We start from the raw sequence: 14,876 nt of genomic DNA on the forward strand, positions 1-14,876 counted from the left end.
TATTTTAAAAAGAGAAAGACCACATCTCTTAGGTTCTTTTGTGTTCAAGAGCAATTTTATTTTAATTAAGCATTAAAAATACATAGCTTGTTATAAATTAATGTTTACTTTTAGATAACCAGTATAAATATCAATTAGGCCTACAACTATTTTTTAATGTTTATTTTTTTTACATTAAAAAGACAGTACTTTTAAGGCACAGTTAGATATTCTAATGCAACAATAAGAACTATTGTAACTCCTATAAACTAAATGAAAGAATTGCTTTAGTTAGGAAACTTTTTGTATACAGTCATAAAACTACAACTTGAATAAACTTGCGTAAAAGGAGATTTTATGAAAAGGAAGAAACACATAGGAAATCTATTTTGCAAATATAATTTCAAGTATAATTGAGAGTATTTCATGTATCTAAAGGATAACAAGCCTGACCTCAGAGACAAGGAACACCACAGCCTCCCTCTCCTTTTGAGCTCAGTGATTCAGTTTCAACCCCCGAACCACCCCCCTGGGCTGGGCTTTCTACCATGGTGACCACAGCAGCTTCTGTGTCCCTTGTCACACAAACTCAGTGAATGTACCTGTTCAAAAAAATCCTGGGACAATCTGTTCTGTTTTCCTTGATCTGGATGACAATATCCAAGAAGAAGGAACATTCTCAGTGGCAAACCACCAGAAGGTCTTGTCAGATTCCAGGCAGAAGTAATTCCCGAAAAATGAGGGGAGAGCAATATATTGAACAGGCTACTGGGCTACAAATCAAGAATAAATAATAAAGTAAGACAAAAACAAGTTCAGGTAAAGCCCCAAAAGAAAGGTAACAAAAAGAGGGAAGATTGGAAATTGGCTTGGGCATCTGTGACTTTCCTTCCCATAACCCCCCCCCATACACACACACACACACACACACACACACACACACACATACTTCTTGTGGAAAAGAGCCCAAACAATAAATAAATATTTTCAAAATATTTTAAGGCACCATTTTCTCTGTCCTCTTTCTTAGATGTTTTTTGTCGTTTTCCCTAGGCATCCAAATTTTTGGTCTATAAATTGTCCTCAGAGCTCATATCAAACACATATAATGTTACTGTTAGAATCATTTCAGAGTTATCTGTGTTATGGGTTCAGATCATGCTCCTGATTCACAGCATTATCTTCCAGGGATTGAGATTCTAATGCAATTTCCAGTTCATGCTCTGTTTTCAGCTGCTGCATTTTCGTGTTTAAATCCAGTAAAGTTCTGGCCAGCTGATGGTTTTGGAAACGCATTTCCAGCTAAAAGATAGGGGGAAAAAATATAAGGATTTTTATTAGCTTGAGATACAGATCAAATGAAACTGCTCTCAACTGCACAGGAGAAATAAGGAGTCTTTGGGAAAGGAAAATAAGATATCAAAAAAAGATGTATTTCTCATCTTATTTTCACGTTCTGACTATTTGGCCTGGCTATAAAACTGACTTTCTATACGACAAGGTAAAATTCAGATATATAAATAGCTTTTGAAATGGCCTTGAAATGAAAACAAAAATAGCTGATGCACAAAACTGTCCATATGAAAAATACCTGTGTACTGAAGGCTGTTTTCAAGCAATGGCATGTGATCCACGATGAAATCATTTATCTTTATGAGCTTTCCCAACCACAAGATAACTGCCTAAGGCCATCTGAGTGTTCAGGCTCTGGGCCCATTTACTTGATTACTTGTCATTTCAAGTTTTCAGGATTTTAAATGGTCTCTCCAACGAGCAAAAACATTTAACAACACCTTAGAGGCACATGTATAGTTATGTGTACTTATATAATCTAACACTTTTCACTCTAGAATGAAATGTTATATAGCAAGGATGATTTATACCTCCTCCAATCAGAGTTTATGAAGGTCTTCCTGTGTTAAAATTTTTTAAAACTAGATCTCTAGGGCAGGTTACCCAGGAGGCAGTCCAACAAAGCTTAGCCCAACATAAACTTTGTATTGTAACCTAAAACTAATGATCAACTACTTGTGAATTTCTTGGATCAGGGTCTAGCTTGATGCAGCTCCTGAGAAATTTGCTCTTTCTGCTTAAAATCTCCCATCAACTCGCCAAAAATGACCATCTCAGGATGAACCAGGACATTGTGTAAATAAAAAAGTGCATAATGCATCGGTTGGTGGTCCGTATGTAATTTGCAAAATAAAGCTAGTGTGTAAAGTTATCTTTCAGTTTTCCCCCACATTTTTATTCATTCTTCAACACCTAGAACCACTTCTATGGTAGCAAGAATTAGCAAGGGATAAAGCAGATGGACATCCAGCTAACAAACAGTAAAAGAAAAACATGAAAAGCCCCTACTTGTGGCCTATGGGGAGCTTCAGTTCTCTCTTGGGCTCAGACTCGGGAATCCTGCCCTTTTTTTTTTCCATCTTCTTTTTCTGGAACCCTTTCCCATGCCAGTTCCCACTGCATCCTGAAAACACAACATGCAAAGCCTCACCTCCTTCTGACCTGTGGTTAAGATGCCCTTTACCACTTCTCTTTCTACTGAATGCAATCAAGTGCCAACACTTCCAATTGTGTGGGTAGACATGACTGGCCCCTGCACTGCTTCCACAGCGTTCTGTACACTCGCTCTCGCAACACAAACCAGACTAGACTGATGATGCCGAGGGCAGAGTGTGTGTCTTATTCATGATTATGTCCCCAGCTTGGGTGCATTGCACACAGCACAATAGTCCTCTCTCTATATGTTTGCTAAAAGACTAAGTGAATGAAGGAATAAATGAATGAACTGATGATAGACAGCCATCCTCTGTCTTCATGCCAAGAATCAGGGAGTAAAATTATTGATAATGGTTCACTCTTTAATAAAGGAAGTATGTGTAATTTACACTTATTTAGGATATTCAAACATCAACAGTTTTTTAACTTTCTTTCATCATGGATGCCTTTGAGAATATGATGAAAGCCATGAACTAGCTATGAGAGGGAAAAAAATGCACTTTATGCACCTAAAAAATTTTACATAGAATTTCAATATATATAACACTGAAACCTACTCACAATACATAAAAACCAATACATCCCAGTAGGAAAAGCAAGTCAAACATAACTCCAAATTAACTGAACTTGTTCATCATATCAAAGAAACATCTTTGGTAAATTCTTTTTTAATATATGATACCTGTGCTTATGTGTATTGGTGTATGTAGATTCCTACAGAAATCTAATTAATTGACCATAATTAAAAATTACTTCTTCTAGTGATGATGATACTAAGCTAAAATACCCCTGTCTAATGCTTCTTCTTCATGACCAATTACACACATTGGCTAGGTGGTTGGCCAAGACATTGACCATGATTTCTAAATCAAGTACATAATATCTTGTGAATGTATAGAATTCTGTGGTTCCTTTCCAGAAAAACCTTAATTTTTTTACACATAAGTATTTGCTCTTTTTGGCACAGTCAATAACAATAATTATCACAATAAGAAGAGTCAACAAATAATGCCTATGATCTAGGCACTTGGTATAATATTGCCGAATATAATTCTTACAGAAATCCTATGAGATTATTATCTTCATTTTACAGGTGAATAAATAAACTCAAACTTACTAATTAACATCCCAAAGTGGTAGGGCCATCAAATGTTAACAGAGCCCATAAATGCTAATTCTGGGATATGAACCTTCATCTGCTTGGAATTTTATTCCCTATCTTCTCACCCACAAATATACATTACTTGGCTAAAACTCCTACTGGTGGAACAACTTGCTAGAATGTTGTTAAAAGGTGTCTCAGAGTTTCTTCAATATGATCTCTTCATTGGATTTAAATGAGTCCGCTGAGCTGCAGGGAGGGGTAGTGGCATAGGTGGTGGGTACAGAGATGGCTGGGCCTCAGCTTTAGCATTTGGCCTCCAGGTGGCTCCACAATGAGGTGGCTCCTATATCTAGCTAGTTAGACTCACTGCTAAGCCTCTGGATGAAAATCAAGTGTTTCTTCAACAAGGCTATATGGATACAATGGAGCCCTTATCAGATTCGGGTTATTAACATGGTAAAGTAAGATTAACTACCATACTGCCCTTCTTAAAGTCATAAAGGAGATAGATATTAAGTTGAGGTACTTAACCAGACAATTCACTAATGTTTAACCATCAGTTCTAAAGTACTGGTTATTGGTATTTAATGTAAAGGAGAAATTTTCAAGTCAAGTCTCCATTACATAATTCATCAGCAGCACCATTTCAAAGCATGAATTGCTTCGATTTATGTTGTCCTTTTCAAACTCTGTTTTAGAGAGTTTTTTTAAATCTTAAAAAACACTCATATAAAATGTTTACATACACTTCCTCCTGTAGCACACTAAGTCGTAACCTGCCTGATATTCAAAAGCTACAGTGTTAGGTGCAGAACAGGCTGAACTATGTTATCTGCAGGGCAGGCTGAAAAATGTTAGCTGCAGGATGGCCCATGCACTCAAATCCCGCTCTGTCTGGTCCTTTATCACCTGTTTGGGTCAAAGCTGAATACTCAACCCCCCCTTGTGCCAACAGCTTGCAGACCCAGAGGCCCCCGTTAGATTTGGGCTATAAAAACTCCCTCCTGCTGGGCCCCCCTCTCTCTTGCTCTCTTGTTCTCTTGCTCTGTCTCTCTCTCTTGATCTCTCTGTCTCCCTTGCGTGCATGTTCTCCTCTCTCTCTCTCTCTCTTCCTCTTTCTCTCTTTTCTCCTCCGTTGCACTGCTGCAAAAAGATCTCTTGGTCGCTCCGAGTGTTGTGGTCACTTTCCTTTCATACAGTTTTACAAAACACCTTACCCTTTCCAGTCTTCTGAATTCTTAACAAGAGGTAAAATAAGAGTATCTTGTGGGATATAAAGAAAGAGTTGCTAATGGGCTCACTCCATTTATCCCAGGAGAGCTTATTTCATTGAATTTTCCTCCTCCACACTTCAAATATACACAAGTCAAAAATTTCCTATGGAGAACTTTTCATATAGCAGAATAATATAGAAACAGGTTGGGGAAGGTCAGCTGGGGTCTTGAGAACATCACTAGTACACTAGGCCCTGATCAACCCCGGAGGGCCTCTTCCCACGATGTTACTGGGGCAATGGCAATGAAACCGCAGTAAGTGGACACGAGCTGGCGCCCCGGGAAGACCAAGGACCGCGGTCAACTCTCACTCTCCCTGGGAACAACTCGGGTGGATCTCCCTAAATCCTCGGGTTGGCTACGCAGCCAGAGGCTCTGGAGGCGGAGAAGACCCAGGCGACTACTGCCCGAGAGCCGGCCGCCCAGCCCGCGCGCTCACCAGCTCTGCGCGCAGCCGGCCCAGAGCGCTCTCCACGCGCGCCCGACTCTGCTCTTCCAGCGCCGGCGCCTCCGCCGCCGCCTCGGCCGCCGCGGCAGCCTCCCGCGCACGCCGCGAGCCCCAGCGCGCCATAGCGCGCTGCAAGGCGCGCATCAGCCGCCGCCGCAGGTCCTCCAGCGGCGGGTTGGCAGCCGGAGATTCCTCCTGGACAGCCCCCGAGACGAAGGGTTGGGGGCCACAGTCGAGCTCTGCTGGCGACTCCATGGGGCCTCCAGAAAATTCTCTCTGTGCAGTGACCGTAGTCCCGGAGCCCATCGCGGAGATGCAGAGTTGCTCCTTCGGCGCTCTTGCTGGCAATTTGTTTGCAAGTTTGAGCTTTAGGGAGGGTCAGGGCAGGGGCGTGGGCAACTAACAGTACCAGCAAGACCCTTGGAGGAGTAGGACGAGCTCACTGCTCATCCACTTAAAAGAGGCTGCTTTGTTTCCAGCCCTGTCTCTGTCCTTTCTCCCTCTTTTGCAGCAAAGGAAGGAAACTGGGTCATTGTTTTTGCTTTGTGGAGTGGAGAATCTTTCTATGGAGGAGGCGGCGAAGACTGAACCTTCAGTCCACGTAGGTAGAAGTTGAGAAAGTCAAGATAGAATATCTTGACACTAAACCTTCCCGGGTGCCTTGGTTTTTGAATACTTTGTTCCTTGAAAACAAATTTCTGACTTTCCACCTGTCAGGCACCGTGCCAGGTGTTGGGGATGTAAAGACTAATTATTAGACCCCACACCCACCTCTCCCCAAGTATCCTGGTCAAAGGGGGAGGAACTTGAGCCCATTTGCGAGTTTGAACAGTCTTTCTATAAATCCAATGACTTCTGCTGGGGATTCTGAAACTCGGTTCTTTTTTCTGTAGGTGACTCCTTCTACCACGTCCACGTTTAAAACGAAGTTCAGATGAAACACAGAAACTCCCTTTACCCCAAAGCATGTACTTTGGTAATTTCCAATTCAATGTAATCATGTGCCAATATTACACTCTTCCCAAAGAATACCAAGTCAAAAGGCTGCCTCTTTTTGATCTAGTAGAGAATTTCATAAAAGGAATAAACAATCAAAACTTTTGTGTTCTCATACTCTGCAATGACTAAACAAATAAATAAAAATAAACAGTGACTGAAACGCTCACTTGGAACTCTCATCTTAGAGTTATTCCTTCAATAAAGTTGTACAAATCACCTGTAAGGTTCCAAGGTTCCTGGTAAGCACTGAAGGCAGTAAGAGCCCATTTTTATTAATGCTTACTATATGGCAGGTGCTTTCCATGGATTAACCTATTCAACCTTCACAATAGCCCTGGCAAGGTAGGTGCTATTAGTTTCTGTGTTTTCCAAATGAAGAAACTAAGCAAAAAGTTAAAATGCATATTAAAGGCCACCAAGCTGTTAGGTGGTCCACTGGGGATCTGCACCTAGGAAAGTTGGTTTGTGCTCCAGACCACTGGAATACACTCTGGATATGCCCAACCTTCCAAAGAGAAAGGAGAATGGCTCAAGTTATATGTTGCATGAGTGAGTGAAAAAGGGAATGCTCAAAATACTGTGCTCATAACAATCAGCTCTCCTGAAATACCTGTGGTGTACAATGGATTAGAAGGAACACAGGTTACCAGATTTCTGCAGATAATCTGACAAATTCAACACTTTACAATAATTTACAACCTCAGTACAATGAAATGCTTATCATTGTACATTGTTCATCTTTATATTCTCTAGAAACATTTGAAGTTGTGTTCTCTTGGTAGAGGTTATGAATTCTATATGATTTACTATTTGTTAGCAAAGTATAATGTGGTGAGGGGTTGTTTAGTTTTTGGTGATCAGTTGAGGGGACTAGAAAACTAGCACTACTCAATGAACAGTATAAATGCTTAAAATGCGTGTTCTGCTATGATTTTTCACTTGTATTTCCAGATCATTTTTTCTCAACCAGAATTTCAGTTAAGTTTGATTTAATTCCACAAACAGTGAATGAATGGTGTAGGTCCAGTGTCAAGCATTGTACATATGAGGGAGATACAATGATGAATAAAATACAGAGCCCAGAGCTGGGAAAGGAATTCATTCATTCATTCAATAGGATTGATTTAATGTCTTGTTATATACTAAGGATTATACATGATGCTCAGGCTACAATGATAAACCAAGGGACAAAATTGTGTTTTAAAATTAATAATTTCCTTCTATAGACTGATTTTTCAGCTGGGATGTACTTTGAATTTTATTATAATTTTTTTCATTGTGGTTCTGATTTGATTTTTTCTGTGCTGAGAAGAAGCTTTTTAGTTTGCTGTAATCTTTTGTTTTTGTTTCCTATACTTTTGGGATCTTGTCCATAACATCCTTGCTTGTCCAGATGTCCTGAAGCATTTCCCCTAAGTTTTCTTCTAGTAGTTTCATAGTGTTTAGTCTTACATATAAGTCTTTAATACATTTTTAGTTTATTTTTGTAAATGGTAAGAGGTAGGGATGACTTTGACTCTTCTTGATTCTTAAAAGACATAAAACTTTTTTTAATATTTATTTTTTAGTTTTAGGTGGACACAATATCTTTATGTGGTGCTGAGGATTGAACCCCGTGCCTCACAGGTGCTAGGCGAGCACTCTACCACTTGAGCCACAACCCCAGCCCCGAAAGACATAAAACTCTTTAAAGAAAAAAATTAACACTATCTGTGTGGGTTTTTTTTTTTTTGGGGGGGGGGTATATTTTTTTTGTCCCTAGTGCCTCTCCTTTCCCTTCCCTCCTCCCTCTGCCTATTCCTCTTCCTCTACACTACTGGTCTTCCTTCTACTCATTTACTTATTTATTTGTTTTATGTGGTTTATAATGAATTTTGATGTAATATATGTGGCAACTATAGGTTAAATGTTGGGAACAAAAGAGATGTATATTTTATGTTAAATGACACATGGTATTAACCTTAAGTACACTGAAAAATATTAAGAGCAAATATTTTTAAGCCTGGAGCAATCACTAAATAATAATGCAAACAGGTATAGCTAAAAAGCCAAACTAAAATGTCTCCCTAAAATGTTAAGATAATCCAATAGAAGGCTGGAATGGAGATACACAGAATTAAAACACCAAGGGGACAAACATAAAATACTAAAATGGAAGACCTAATTAGATCACATCAAAATTACATTAAATATTAATGTACTCAATACTCCAACTAAAAGTTAAAGATACTCAACTAGATCTTTAAAAGTGGGGACAAAATATATTCTTTCTCAGGAACCTTAACTCGAACGTCACTTCTTTTTTTCCTCTTCAGCCATCTACTCAGAACAATTGTTCTTTTAAGCAATGGGTTCTGTGTGTTCCCTCTCCAAATAAAATGTTCCTGAGTGCTCTTTACAAAAAAAAAAATAATAATAATAAGTACTTCTCTCGGCTTGAAAGATTTTCCTTATAAGCTTAAGATAAATACCTATAATATTTTTTGTGAGCAGCTTAGTAATAGTTTGGGCCATTTCGAAATCTATGGGGAAAGTGGTCATTTCATTTTCTGGTTAATTAGCAAAAATTCCTCTTTGGTTGTGCAATGTCCAAAAGATCATTATTGTTTTCCTAACAATTTGCCAGAACTCTGGGTTCAAAGGCTCTTATCACATCCCAGCTTCACCTCTTGCATAAGCTCTCTGGGTCAATTTGTTGATAAGTAAAATGAGAATAATCTTTTATTCTTCACACAAATGCTAGGTAGATTAACTAAAGCACCCAGAATTTCACTGAGACAAGTTCATAACAATTCACAAATACTATTTTTTGTTGTTTTTGTTCTTTTTAGTTACACATGACAATAGAATGTATTTTGACATATTATATACAGATGGAGTATAACACCCCATTCTTTTGGTTGTACATGATGTGGAGTTACACTGGTCATGTATTCATATATGAACATAGGAAAGTTATGTCCAATTCATTCTACTGTCTTTCCTATTCCCATCCTTCACCCTTCCCTTCATCCCCCTTTGTCTAATCCAATGAATTTATATTCTGCCCCACCCCACCTTATTGTGTGTTAGCATCTGCATATCAGAGAGAACATTTGGCCTTTGGTTTTGGGGGATTGGCTTATTTCACTTAGCATGATAGTCTCTAGTTCCATGCATTTACCAGCAAATGCCATAATTCCATTCTTCTTTATGGCTGAGTATTCTATAGTGTATATGCATGACACTTTCTTTATCCATTTGTCTGTTGAAGGGTACCTAGGTTGGTTCCATAGCTTGGCTATGGTGAATTGAGCTGCTGTGAACATTGATGTATTAGCCTCACTGTAGTATGCTGATTTTAAGTCCTTTGGGTATATGCCAAGGAATGGGATATCTAGGTCAAATGGTGGTTCCAATCCAGGTTTTCTAAGGAATATCCATACTGCTTTCCAGAGTGGTTGCACCAATTTGCAATGCATCTGTGAGCCTTTCCCCCCACATCCTCGCCAACAACAAATGCTGTTCTTGTTATATAAGGGACATGATCAAGAATCTTGCCATAAAGATACATTACTTAACACTGCATCAAGAGATATCATTGAGCTGTATATCTAAGATACAGAAGAATTGGTTTTAGGATTCCAAGAGAAACTCAGTCAGGTCTAAACTACAGAAGTGATACCAAGATAGCCAGTGTCCATTCTAGTGGACAACAATTTTAAACTGCCAGTGACCATGTGCAACCAATATAGTAATCTCCGTCACAGTGGTGGACTGTGTTATTGCTTAACATATTCTCTGTCTCTCTTGGTGGAAAGGTTATTCTTTCTCTACTCCACTGACCTCAGGCTGGGCTGTGAGATTTGCTTAAGGCAATGAACTATGAGCAAAAGGACATGTCCCATTTGCCAGCAAAAACTTTAGGTGCCATCACACAATCCCTGTCTTCTCCAACAGCATTCAGGTAGGCAGCTCCGACACCCTCCCACACCCTCCCACACCAGAAGCACAAGGGAAGCTGGCCCATCATGCCTGTGGAGCTTGAGTAAGAAACAAACATTTGTAGTAATCCATGGAGATTAGTGTTTACTTTTTAGAAAACCCTCATATCTGATTCTCCCTCTGATCTCTCTCTTTTCCCTATAAATAGAGTGTAGATGTAAGCATGCAGAAGACAGAAAGTTCTGGTCAATTGAAGTTTTACTGAATCATTGGTATAAAGAGATGTATGGAAGCTTATTTGCCTAACAAGGAAAAATCTAGTTATTAAAAGGTACAAATAAATTCTAGTAACTGTCCAAATACATTTGCTCTTTTATTAGATGAGTTACAAAAGTCAAATATGACATGGAGATAATGTCAACAGATTTTTTTGACAGAATATACAAAGATTCATATGTAGGTACTGTATAATTTTAGACTGCCAATTTATAGTCTGAGAAGACCATTGCTGCTTGCCTCCATACCAAATATAAAAGGCTAGGTGACTTTTAATGCAGTTTTGATTGCTTATCTCATCTTCATGCTCTTCATCTTGAAGACATTTTAATTACAGCCTTCTAAGACTCAACAGAACCTGGCATCCTCTAAGTGTAGAAACTAAAAATCTTGTGGCACTTTTCCAGAAGCCTTATATATACTGTGGTAGTCAAGAGTTTTGAGAAATAGAATGAATGTCAAATGTGTCTAAACAGCAACTTTGATACCCATTCTAATAAACGTATTTGTATTGTAACTTACAAGGAGTATGTTATTTTCTCTGAAGTTCAATTCTAAAATTTCTACATACTCTGAAAGCAATGTCTTCTGGGGGACATTGTCATTTTATTTTATGATTGAACCTTTTTTATTAAAACTGAAATATCCTCCATAGTCAATCAGCACATATTTGCTGAGCTGTGCTATTCATAACCAAGCCCAGGAATAATGGAAGCAAATGCATTTCTTTTGTGACCCATTACATGCATTAAAACTTAAAAGGTGATAATTGCCAAAAAAAATTAGTATGTGTAGTAGGTAGCTTCAAAAATGGCCCCCAATGACCTCTGCCTGGATCTGGTGAACCAGTTCCAATCAGAGTAGCAAAAGGGATGGAATGGAGTGTCATTTCTGAGATTGGGTCACAGAAAGTCTCTTGGTTTCACCTTGTTCACTGTCTCTTGCTTGCTTTCTTATTTGCTTGTTCTGAAAGACACCCGCTGCTGTGCCATGAGCTGTCCTATGGAGAGGCCTCTGTAGCGGGATCAGAGGGAGGCCCCTGGCCAGCAGGCAGTGAGGAATCAAAGCCATCATTCCAGTAGACCATAAGGATCTGAATCAACCAGATGAGTGAGAGGGACTTCAGAGTCTAGCGTGGGAGCAGACATGTTGACAAGTGTTCTACAACCTGAATTTGACAACTCCGTGTGAAGACAGGCTGCAACCGCTTCTTTTCCACTGATAGGCACTCCTCCATGCTTGTTATGGACTCTGACTATTGGCTCACTAACCCCTTCCTGTTTGTCTCCAGGGTCCTCAAGTGACTGCAAATTCCACCTCATAATTGATTCAGGAGTCTCTCCTTCTAGAATGGTAGGCACTTGGTAAGCGACTTCAGGTTAAGAAATATCATTATTTTGTGCACAACACAAACACATCCACTGGCACGTACCACGTGACCCTCGACTGCCCATTTAATTAAACTGAATGACACGTTTGGTTCCCTATATTTTTCTGACCTTCTCTGACATTTGTTTTTCACTTCAAGGATCTACTTACATAAGCCATATATGAGAATTTATTTTTGTCCAGAATGATTATTTAAAAAGCCTGCATTTTGAAAACCTACCCTAATTCTATCTATAATTCACTTCAATCCCTCAATAAAAAAGAAACTCCCTCCTTCCTCTTTGTTCTCCCTTCCCTGCCAGAGCCCTGTGGTACATTATTTCATCTAATTCACATCAGCACCCTCTAGTGTTCCATCCAGCTTTCCGACAGCCCCTGGGTCAATCCCAGCCCTACCTTGACCTGCCTGCCCAGTTGTGTCTTCAGTCCTGTTCCTCAGCTTCACATGCTTCCCCCTGTGTTCACCTCAGACAGGAGCCTCTTCACACCACCCGACAGCCTCTCTGCCCATTCCTCCTTGGTCTCTTCAAATCTTCCACAAAACCTGTTCTGGACTCTGACCACCACTTTCCTGCACAGAGACATTTTCTTTCTACTTCAGTGAGACAATAGTTAACAACCGTCAACACACACGGCACTCACTGTGTGCCAGCTGCCGTTCCATGTTACACCTACCCTATGAGGTAAGTACCAGAATTTGAAGCATTTTATTGAGCAGTAGCTGAGGCTCAGAGAGGTTAAGTAACTGCCTGGAGCCGTAACTGTGGGGCACCTTAGAGCACCATAGGGCAGCTCATGGCACACTATCTGAGCTCTCAGCCACAGGATTATCTGGCCTAAGATGGTCAAGTGGAACACCCTCAATGTATCCTTCTTTCACATCAATATCTTAACCTCTTATTGTGTTTGTTTACCATTATTTACCACCAAGTCCAAAGGGTGGGGGGACCAGACTTAGGATGAAGTGGGGGGGGTGGTATCTACTCCCCTGAGTAAAAGCAGAAGAAAAATGGATGGAGTTATAAATAATAAAAAGATGCACTAGTGGGAAAGAGCAAATAGCTCAATCAGAGTTGAAAACAGGGATTACACAGAAAAATGAAGCAAATACCACAAAAAGAATAATGTTAAGGCTATTCACTGTAATACTCTTCGTTATAGTGAAAATGTAAACTATCAAAATATCTATCAATAAATGTGGTAGAAATTGCTAATTACCCACTCAACCTCCATTTTCTCCTCCTTCCTTACTGATGGAACTTGATTTATCAATAGAACCAATATGAAATGCTAAGATACTGCATTTCCCTTAATTCCTTACATGAAGGGATGGCTATGTGTTAAAATATGACAAATGAGATATAAGCAGAAATTATTAGATAAGACTTATACGAAAGTTCTTTGAAAAATGGACAGAATTTTCATTCCTTTTCTTCCACTTCTTCCTGATTGGAATGAACATTTGATTGAAGGAGCTCTAACAGCCACTTTGGGACCATGATATTACCTTGAAATTGGAGCCATGCTCAATGTCACAACACTGAAATCAGTCAATGCCTGAAGATATCAGGTAGTCATCACACCAACTCTTACTATATGAGAAAGATAAAACTTCTAATGTCTTTGTACTAATTTTTTAATGTCTGATACCAGCAGCTAAAAGTAAATCCTAACTAACAAAATGGAAAGAAATATTTAATAAATTATGGTGTATTCATAGTTTAGAATTCCATAGACCCAATTTTTTTTTAAAAAAGTAGACCTATGTTCTATCATTGCAAGAAGCCCATCACATATTATCCAGAGGTAAAAGGAAGCTATGAAGTAATCTGTAACATAGGATAGTTTTTTTCTTCACAAATTATAGATAGATGTGTTTGCATATGTATTTAAAAGGGGGGTTAGAAAAATAAATACAGATATGGTAGTGGTACTTGTAGGGGCTGGAAGTTATGAAGGAAGGAGTCTTTTATTCTTTAATCTGTATTTCTCTTTATTACTTCAACGTTTAACAACAAATGATGAATTCTGTGTATAAAAATAAAGATGAAAAAAAGAGACAAGTCCATCCGAACCCATTTCACTCTGACTACATGGAGATTTTTCTAGACAGTGTTCTGCTTCAGTGACACCCAGGGCAATTTGCAAAGAGTGTCATGCAGTGGCTTACACATATCAGTGCAGTGAATTAAAATGCAGACTGCCAAGTTCAGATTCATTCATTTTCACTTTGTATTGATTTTCATCCTCTTTGTACCTTAGTTAAATATTATGTACAAATATAAAATGCAAATATTTGTGCAATTCATTAACCTGCATTTTTTTCTTCCTTCTTGTCTGGATCCCCAAATTATATTTTTTAAAATAGGTATGATTCACACTTGACATAACTTGGCAGCTATGTGCTGCAAGGCTGCCTTTCTATTGAATTGTTCCTCTTTGGCACAGACAGCAATGTGAACAATAGAAGAGCTGCACCTGTCTTGGAAAACTCAGCCAAAAGGCTGTGGGCTTGGTAGAAAACACACCTAAATGCATCCCTTGTGAATTATTGATAAATACAGGAAGTCACTTGAAGCCTTCAGTTATATTAATGCCAAGTATATAATAGCCCTGTTATTTGACTGAGTTGGTTTTCAAGGAAATAACAACTATACTGCACAAGATCATTTTCAAAGTGTACCTTCCCACTCATTGAGAGGTATTGGGGAATCCCCAGAGCTGAGATTCTCTTAAAACTGAAAATAAATGGAAATCCATCTTTCTTTATTATTGAACTCTTCATATAATCCATCCTGATTGAGAATTAAAACTAAATTATACAGAACCTGAACATAAGATTTTAGCCCAAAAATGTGCTATGTCTGTCTAACCTTAAATTTAAATTAAATAATATTGATAGAAGATGTTAAGAATATATTGCATTTCTACTAAGGAAAAATGAGGCTACATTTAAGTACATCTAACCTAGAAA

The 14,876-nt window shown here is 38.9% G+C and overlaps 1 protein-coding gene across 1 annotated transcript; it reads right to left on the minus strand.

Moving 5' to 3' along the window:
• Positions 1-1,122: 1,122 nt before the first annotated feature.
• On the minus strand, positions 1,123-5,620 carry Aard (alanine and arginine rich domain containing protein). The gene is made up of 2 exons (XM_027948208.2): positions 5,306-5,620; positions 1,123-1,281 (listed from the first exon to the last, which is right to left on the minus strand). Exons 1-2 carry the CDS (start codon positions 5,618-5,620, stop codon positions 1,123-1,125), a joined length of 474 nt encoding a protein of 157 aa, XP_027804009.2.
• Between the last annotated feature and the right edge of the window lie 9,256 nt (positions 5,621-14,876).

This window comes from Marmota flaviventris, chromosome 15 (assembly GCF_047511675.1).
Source record: "Marmota flaviventris isolate mMarFla1 chromosome 15, mMarFla1.hap1, whole genome shotgun sequence".
NCBI lineage: Eukaryota > Metazoa > Chordata > Mammalia > Rodentia > Sciuridae > Marmota > Marmota flaviventris.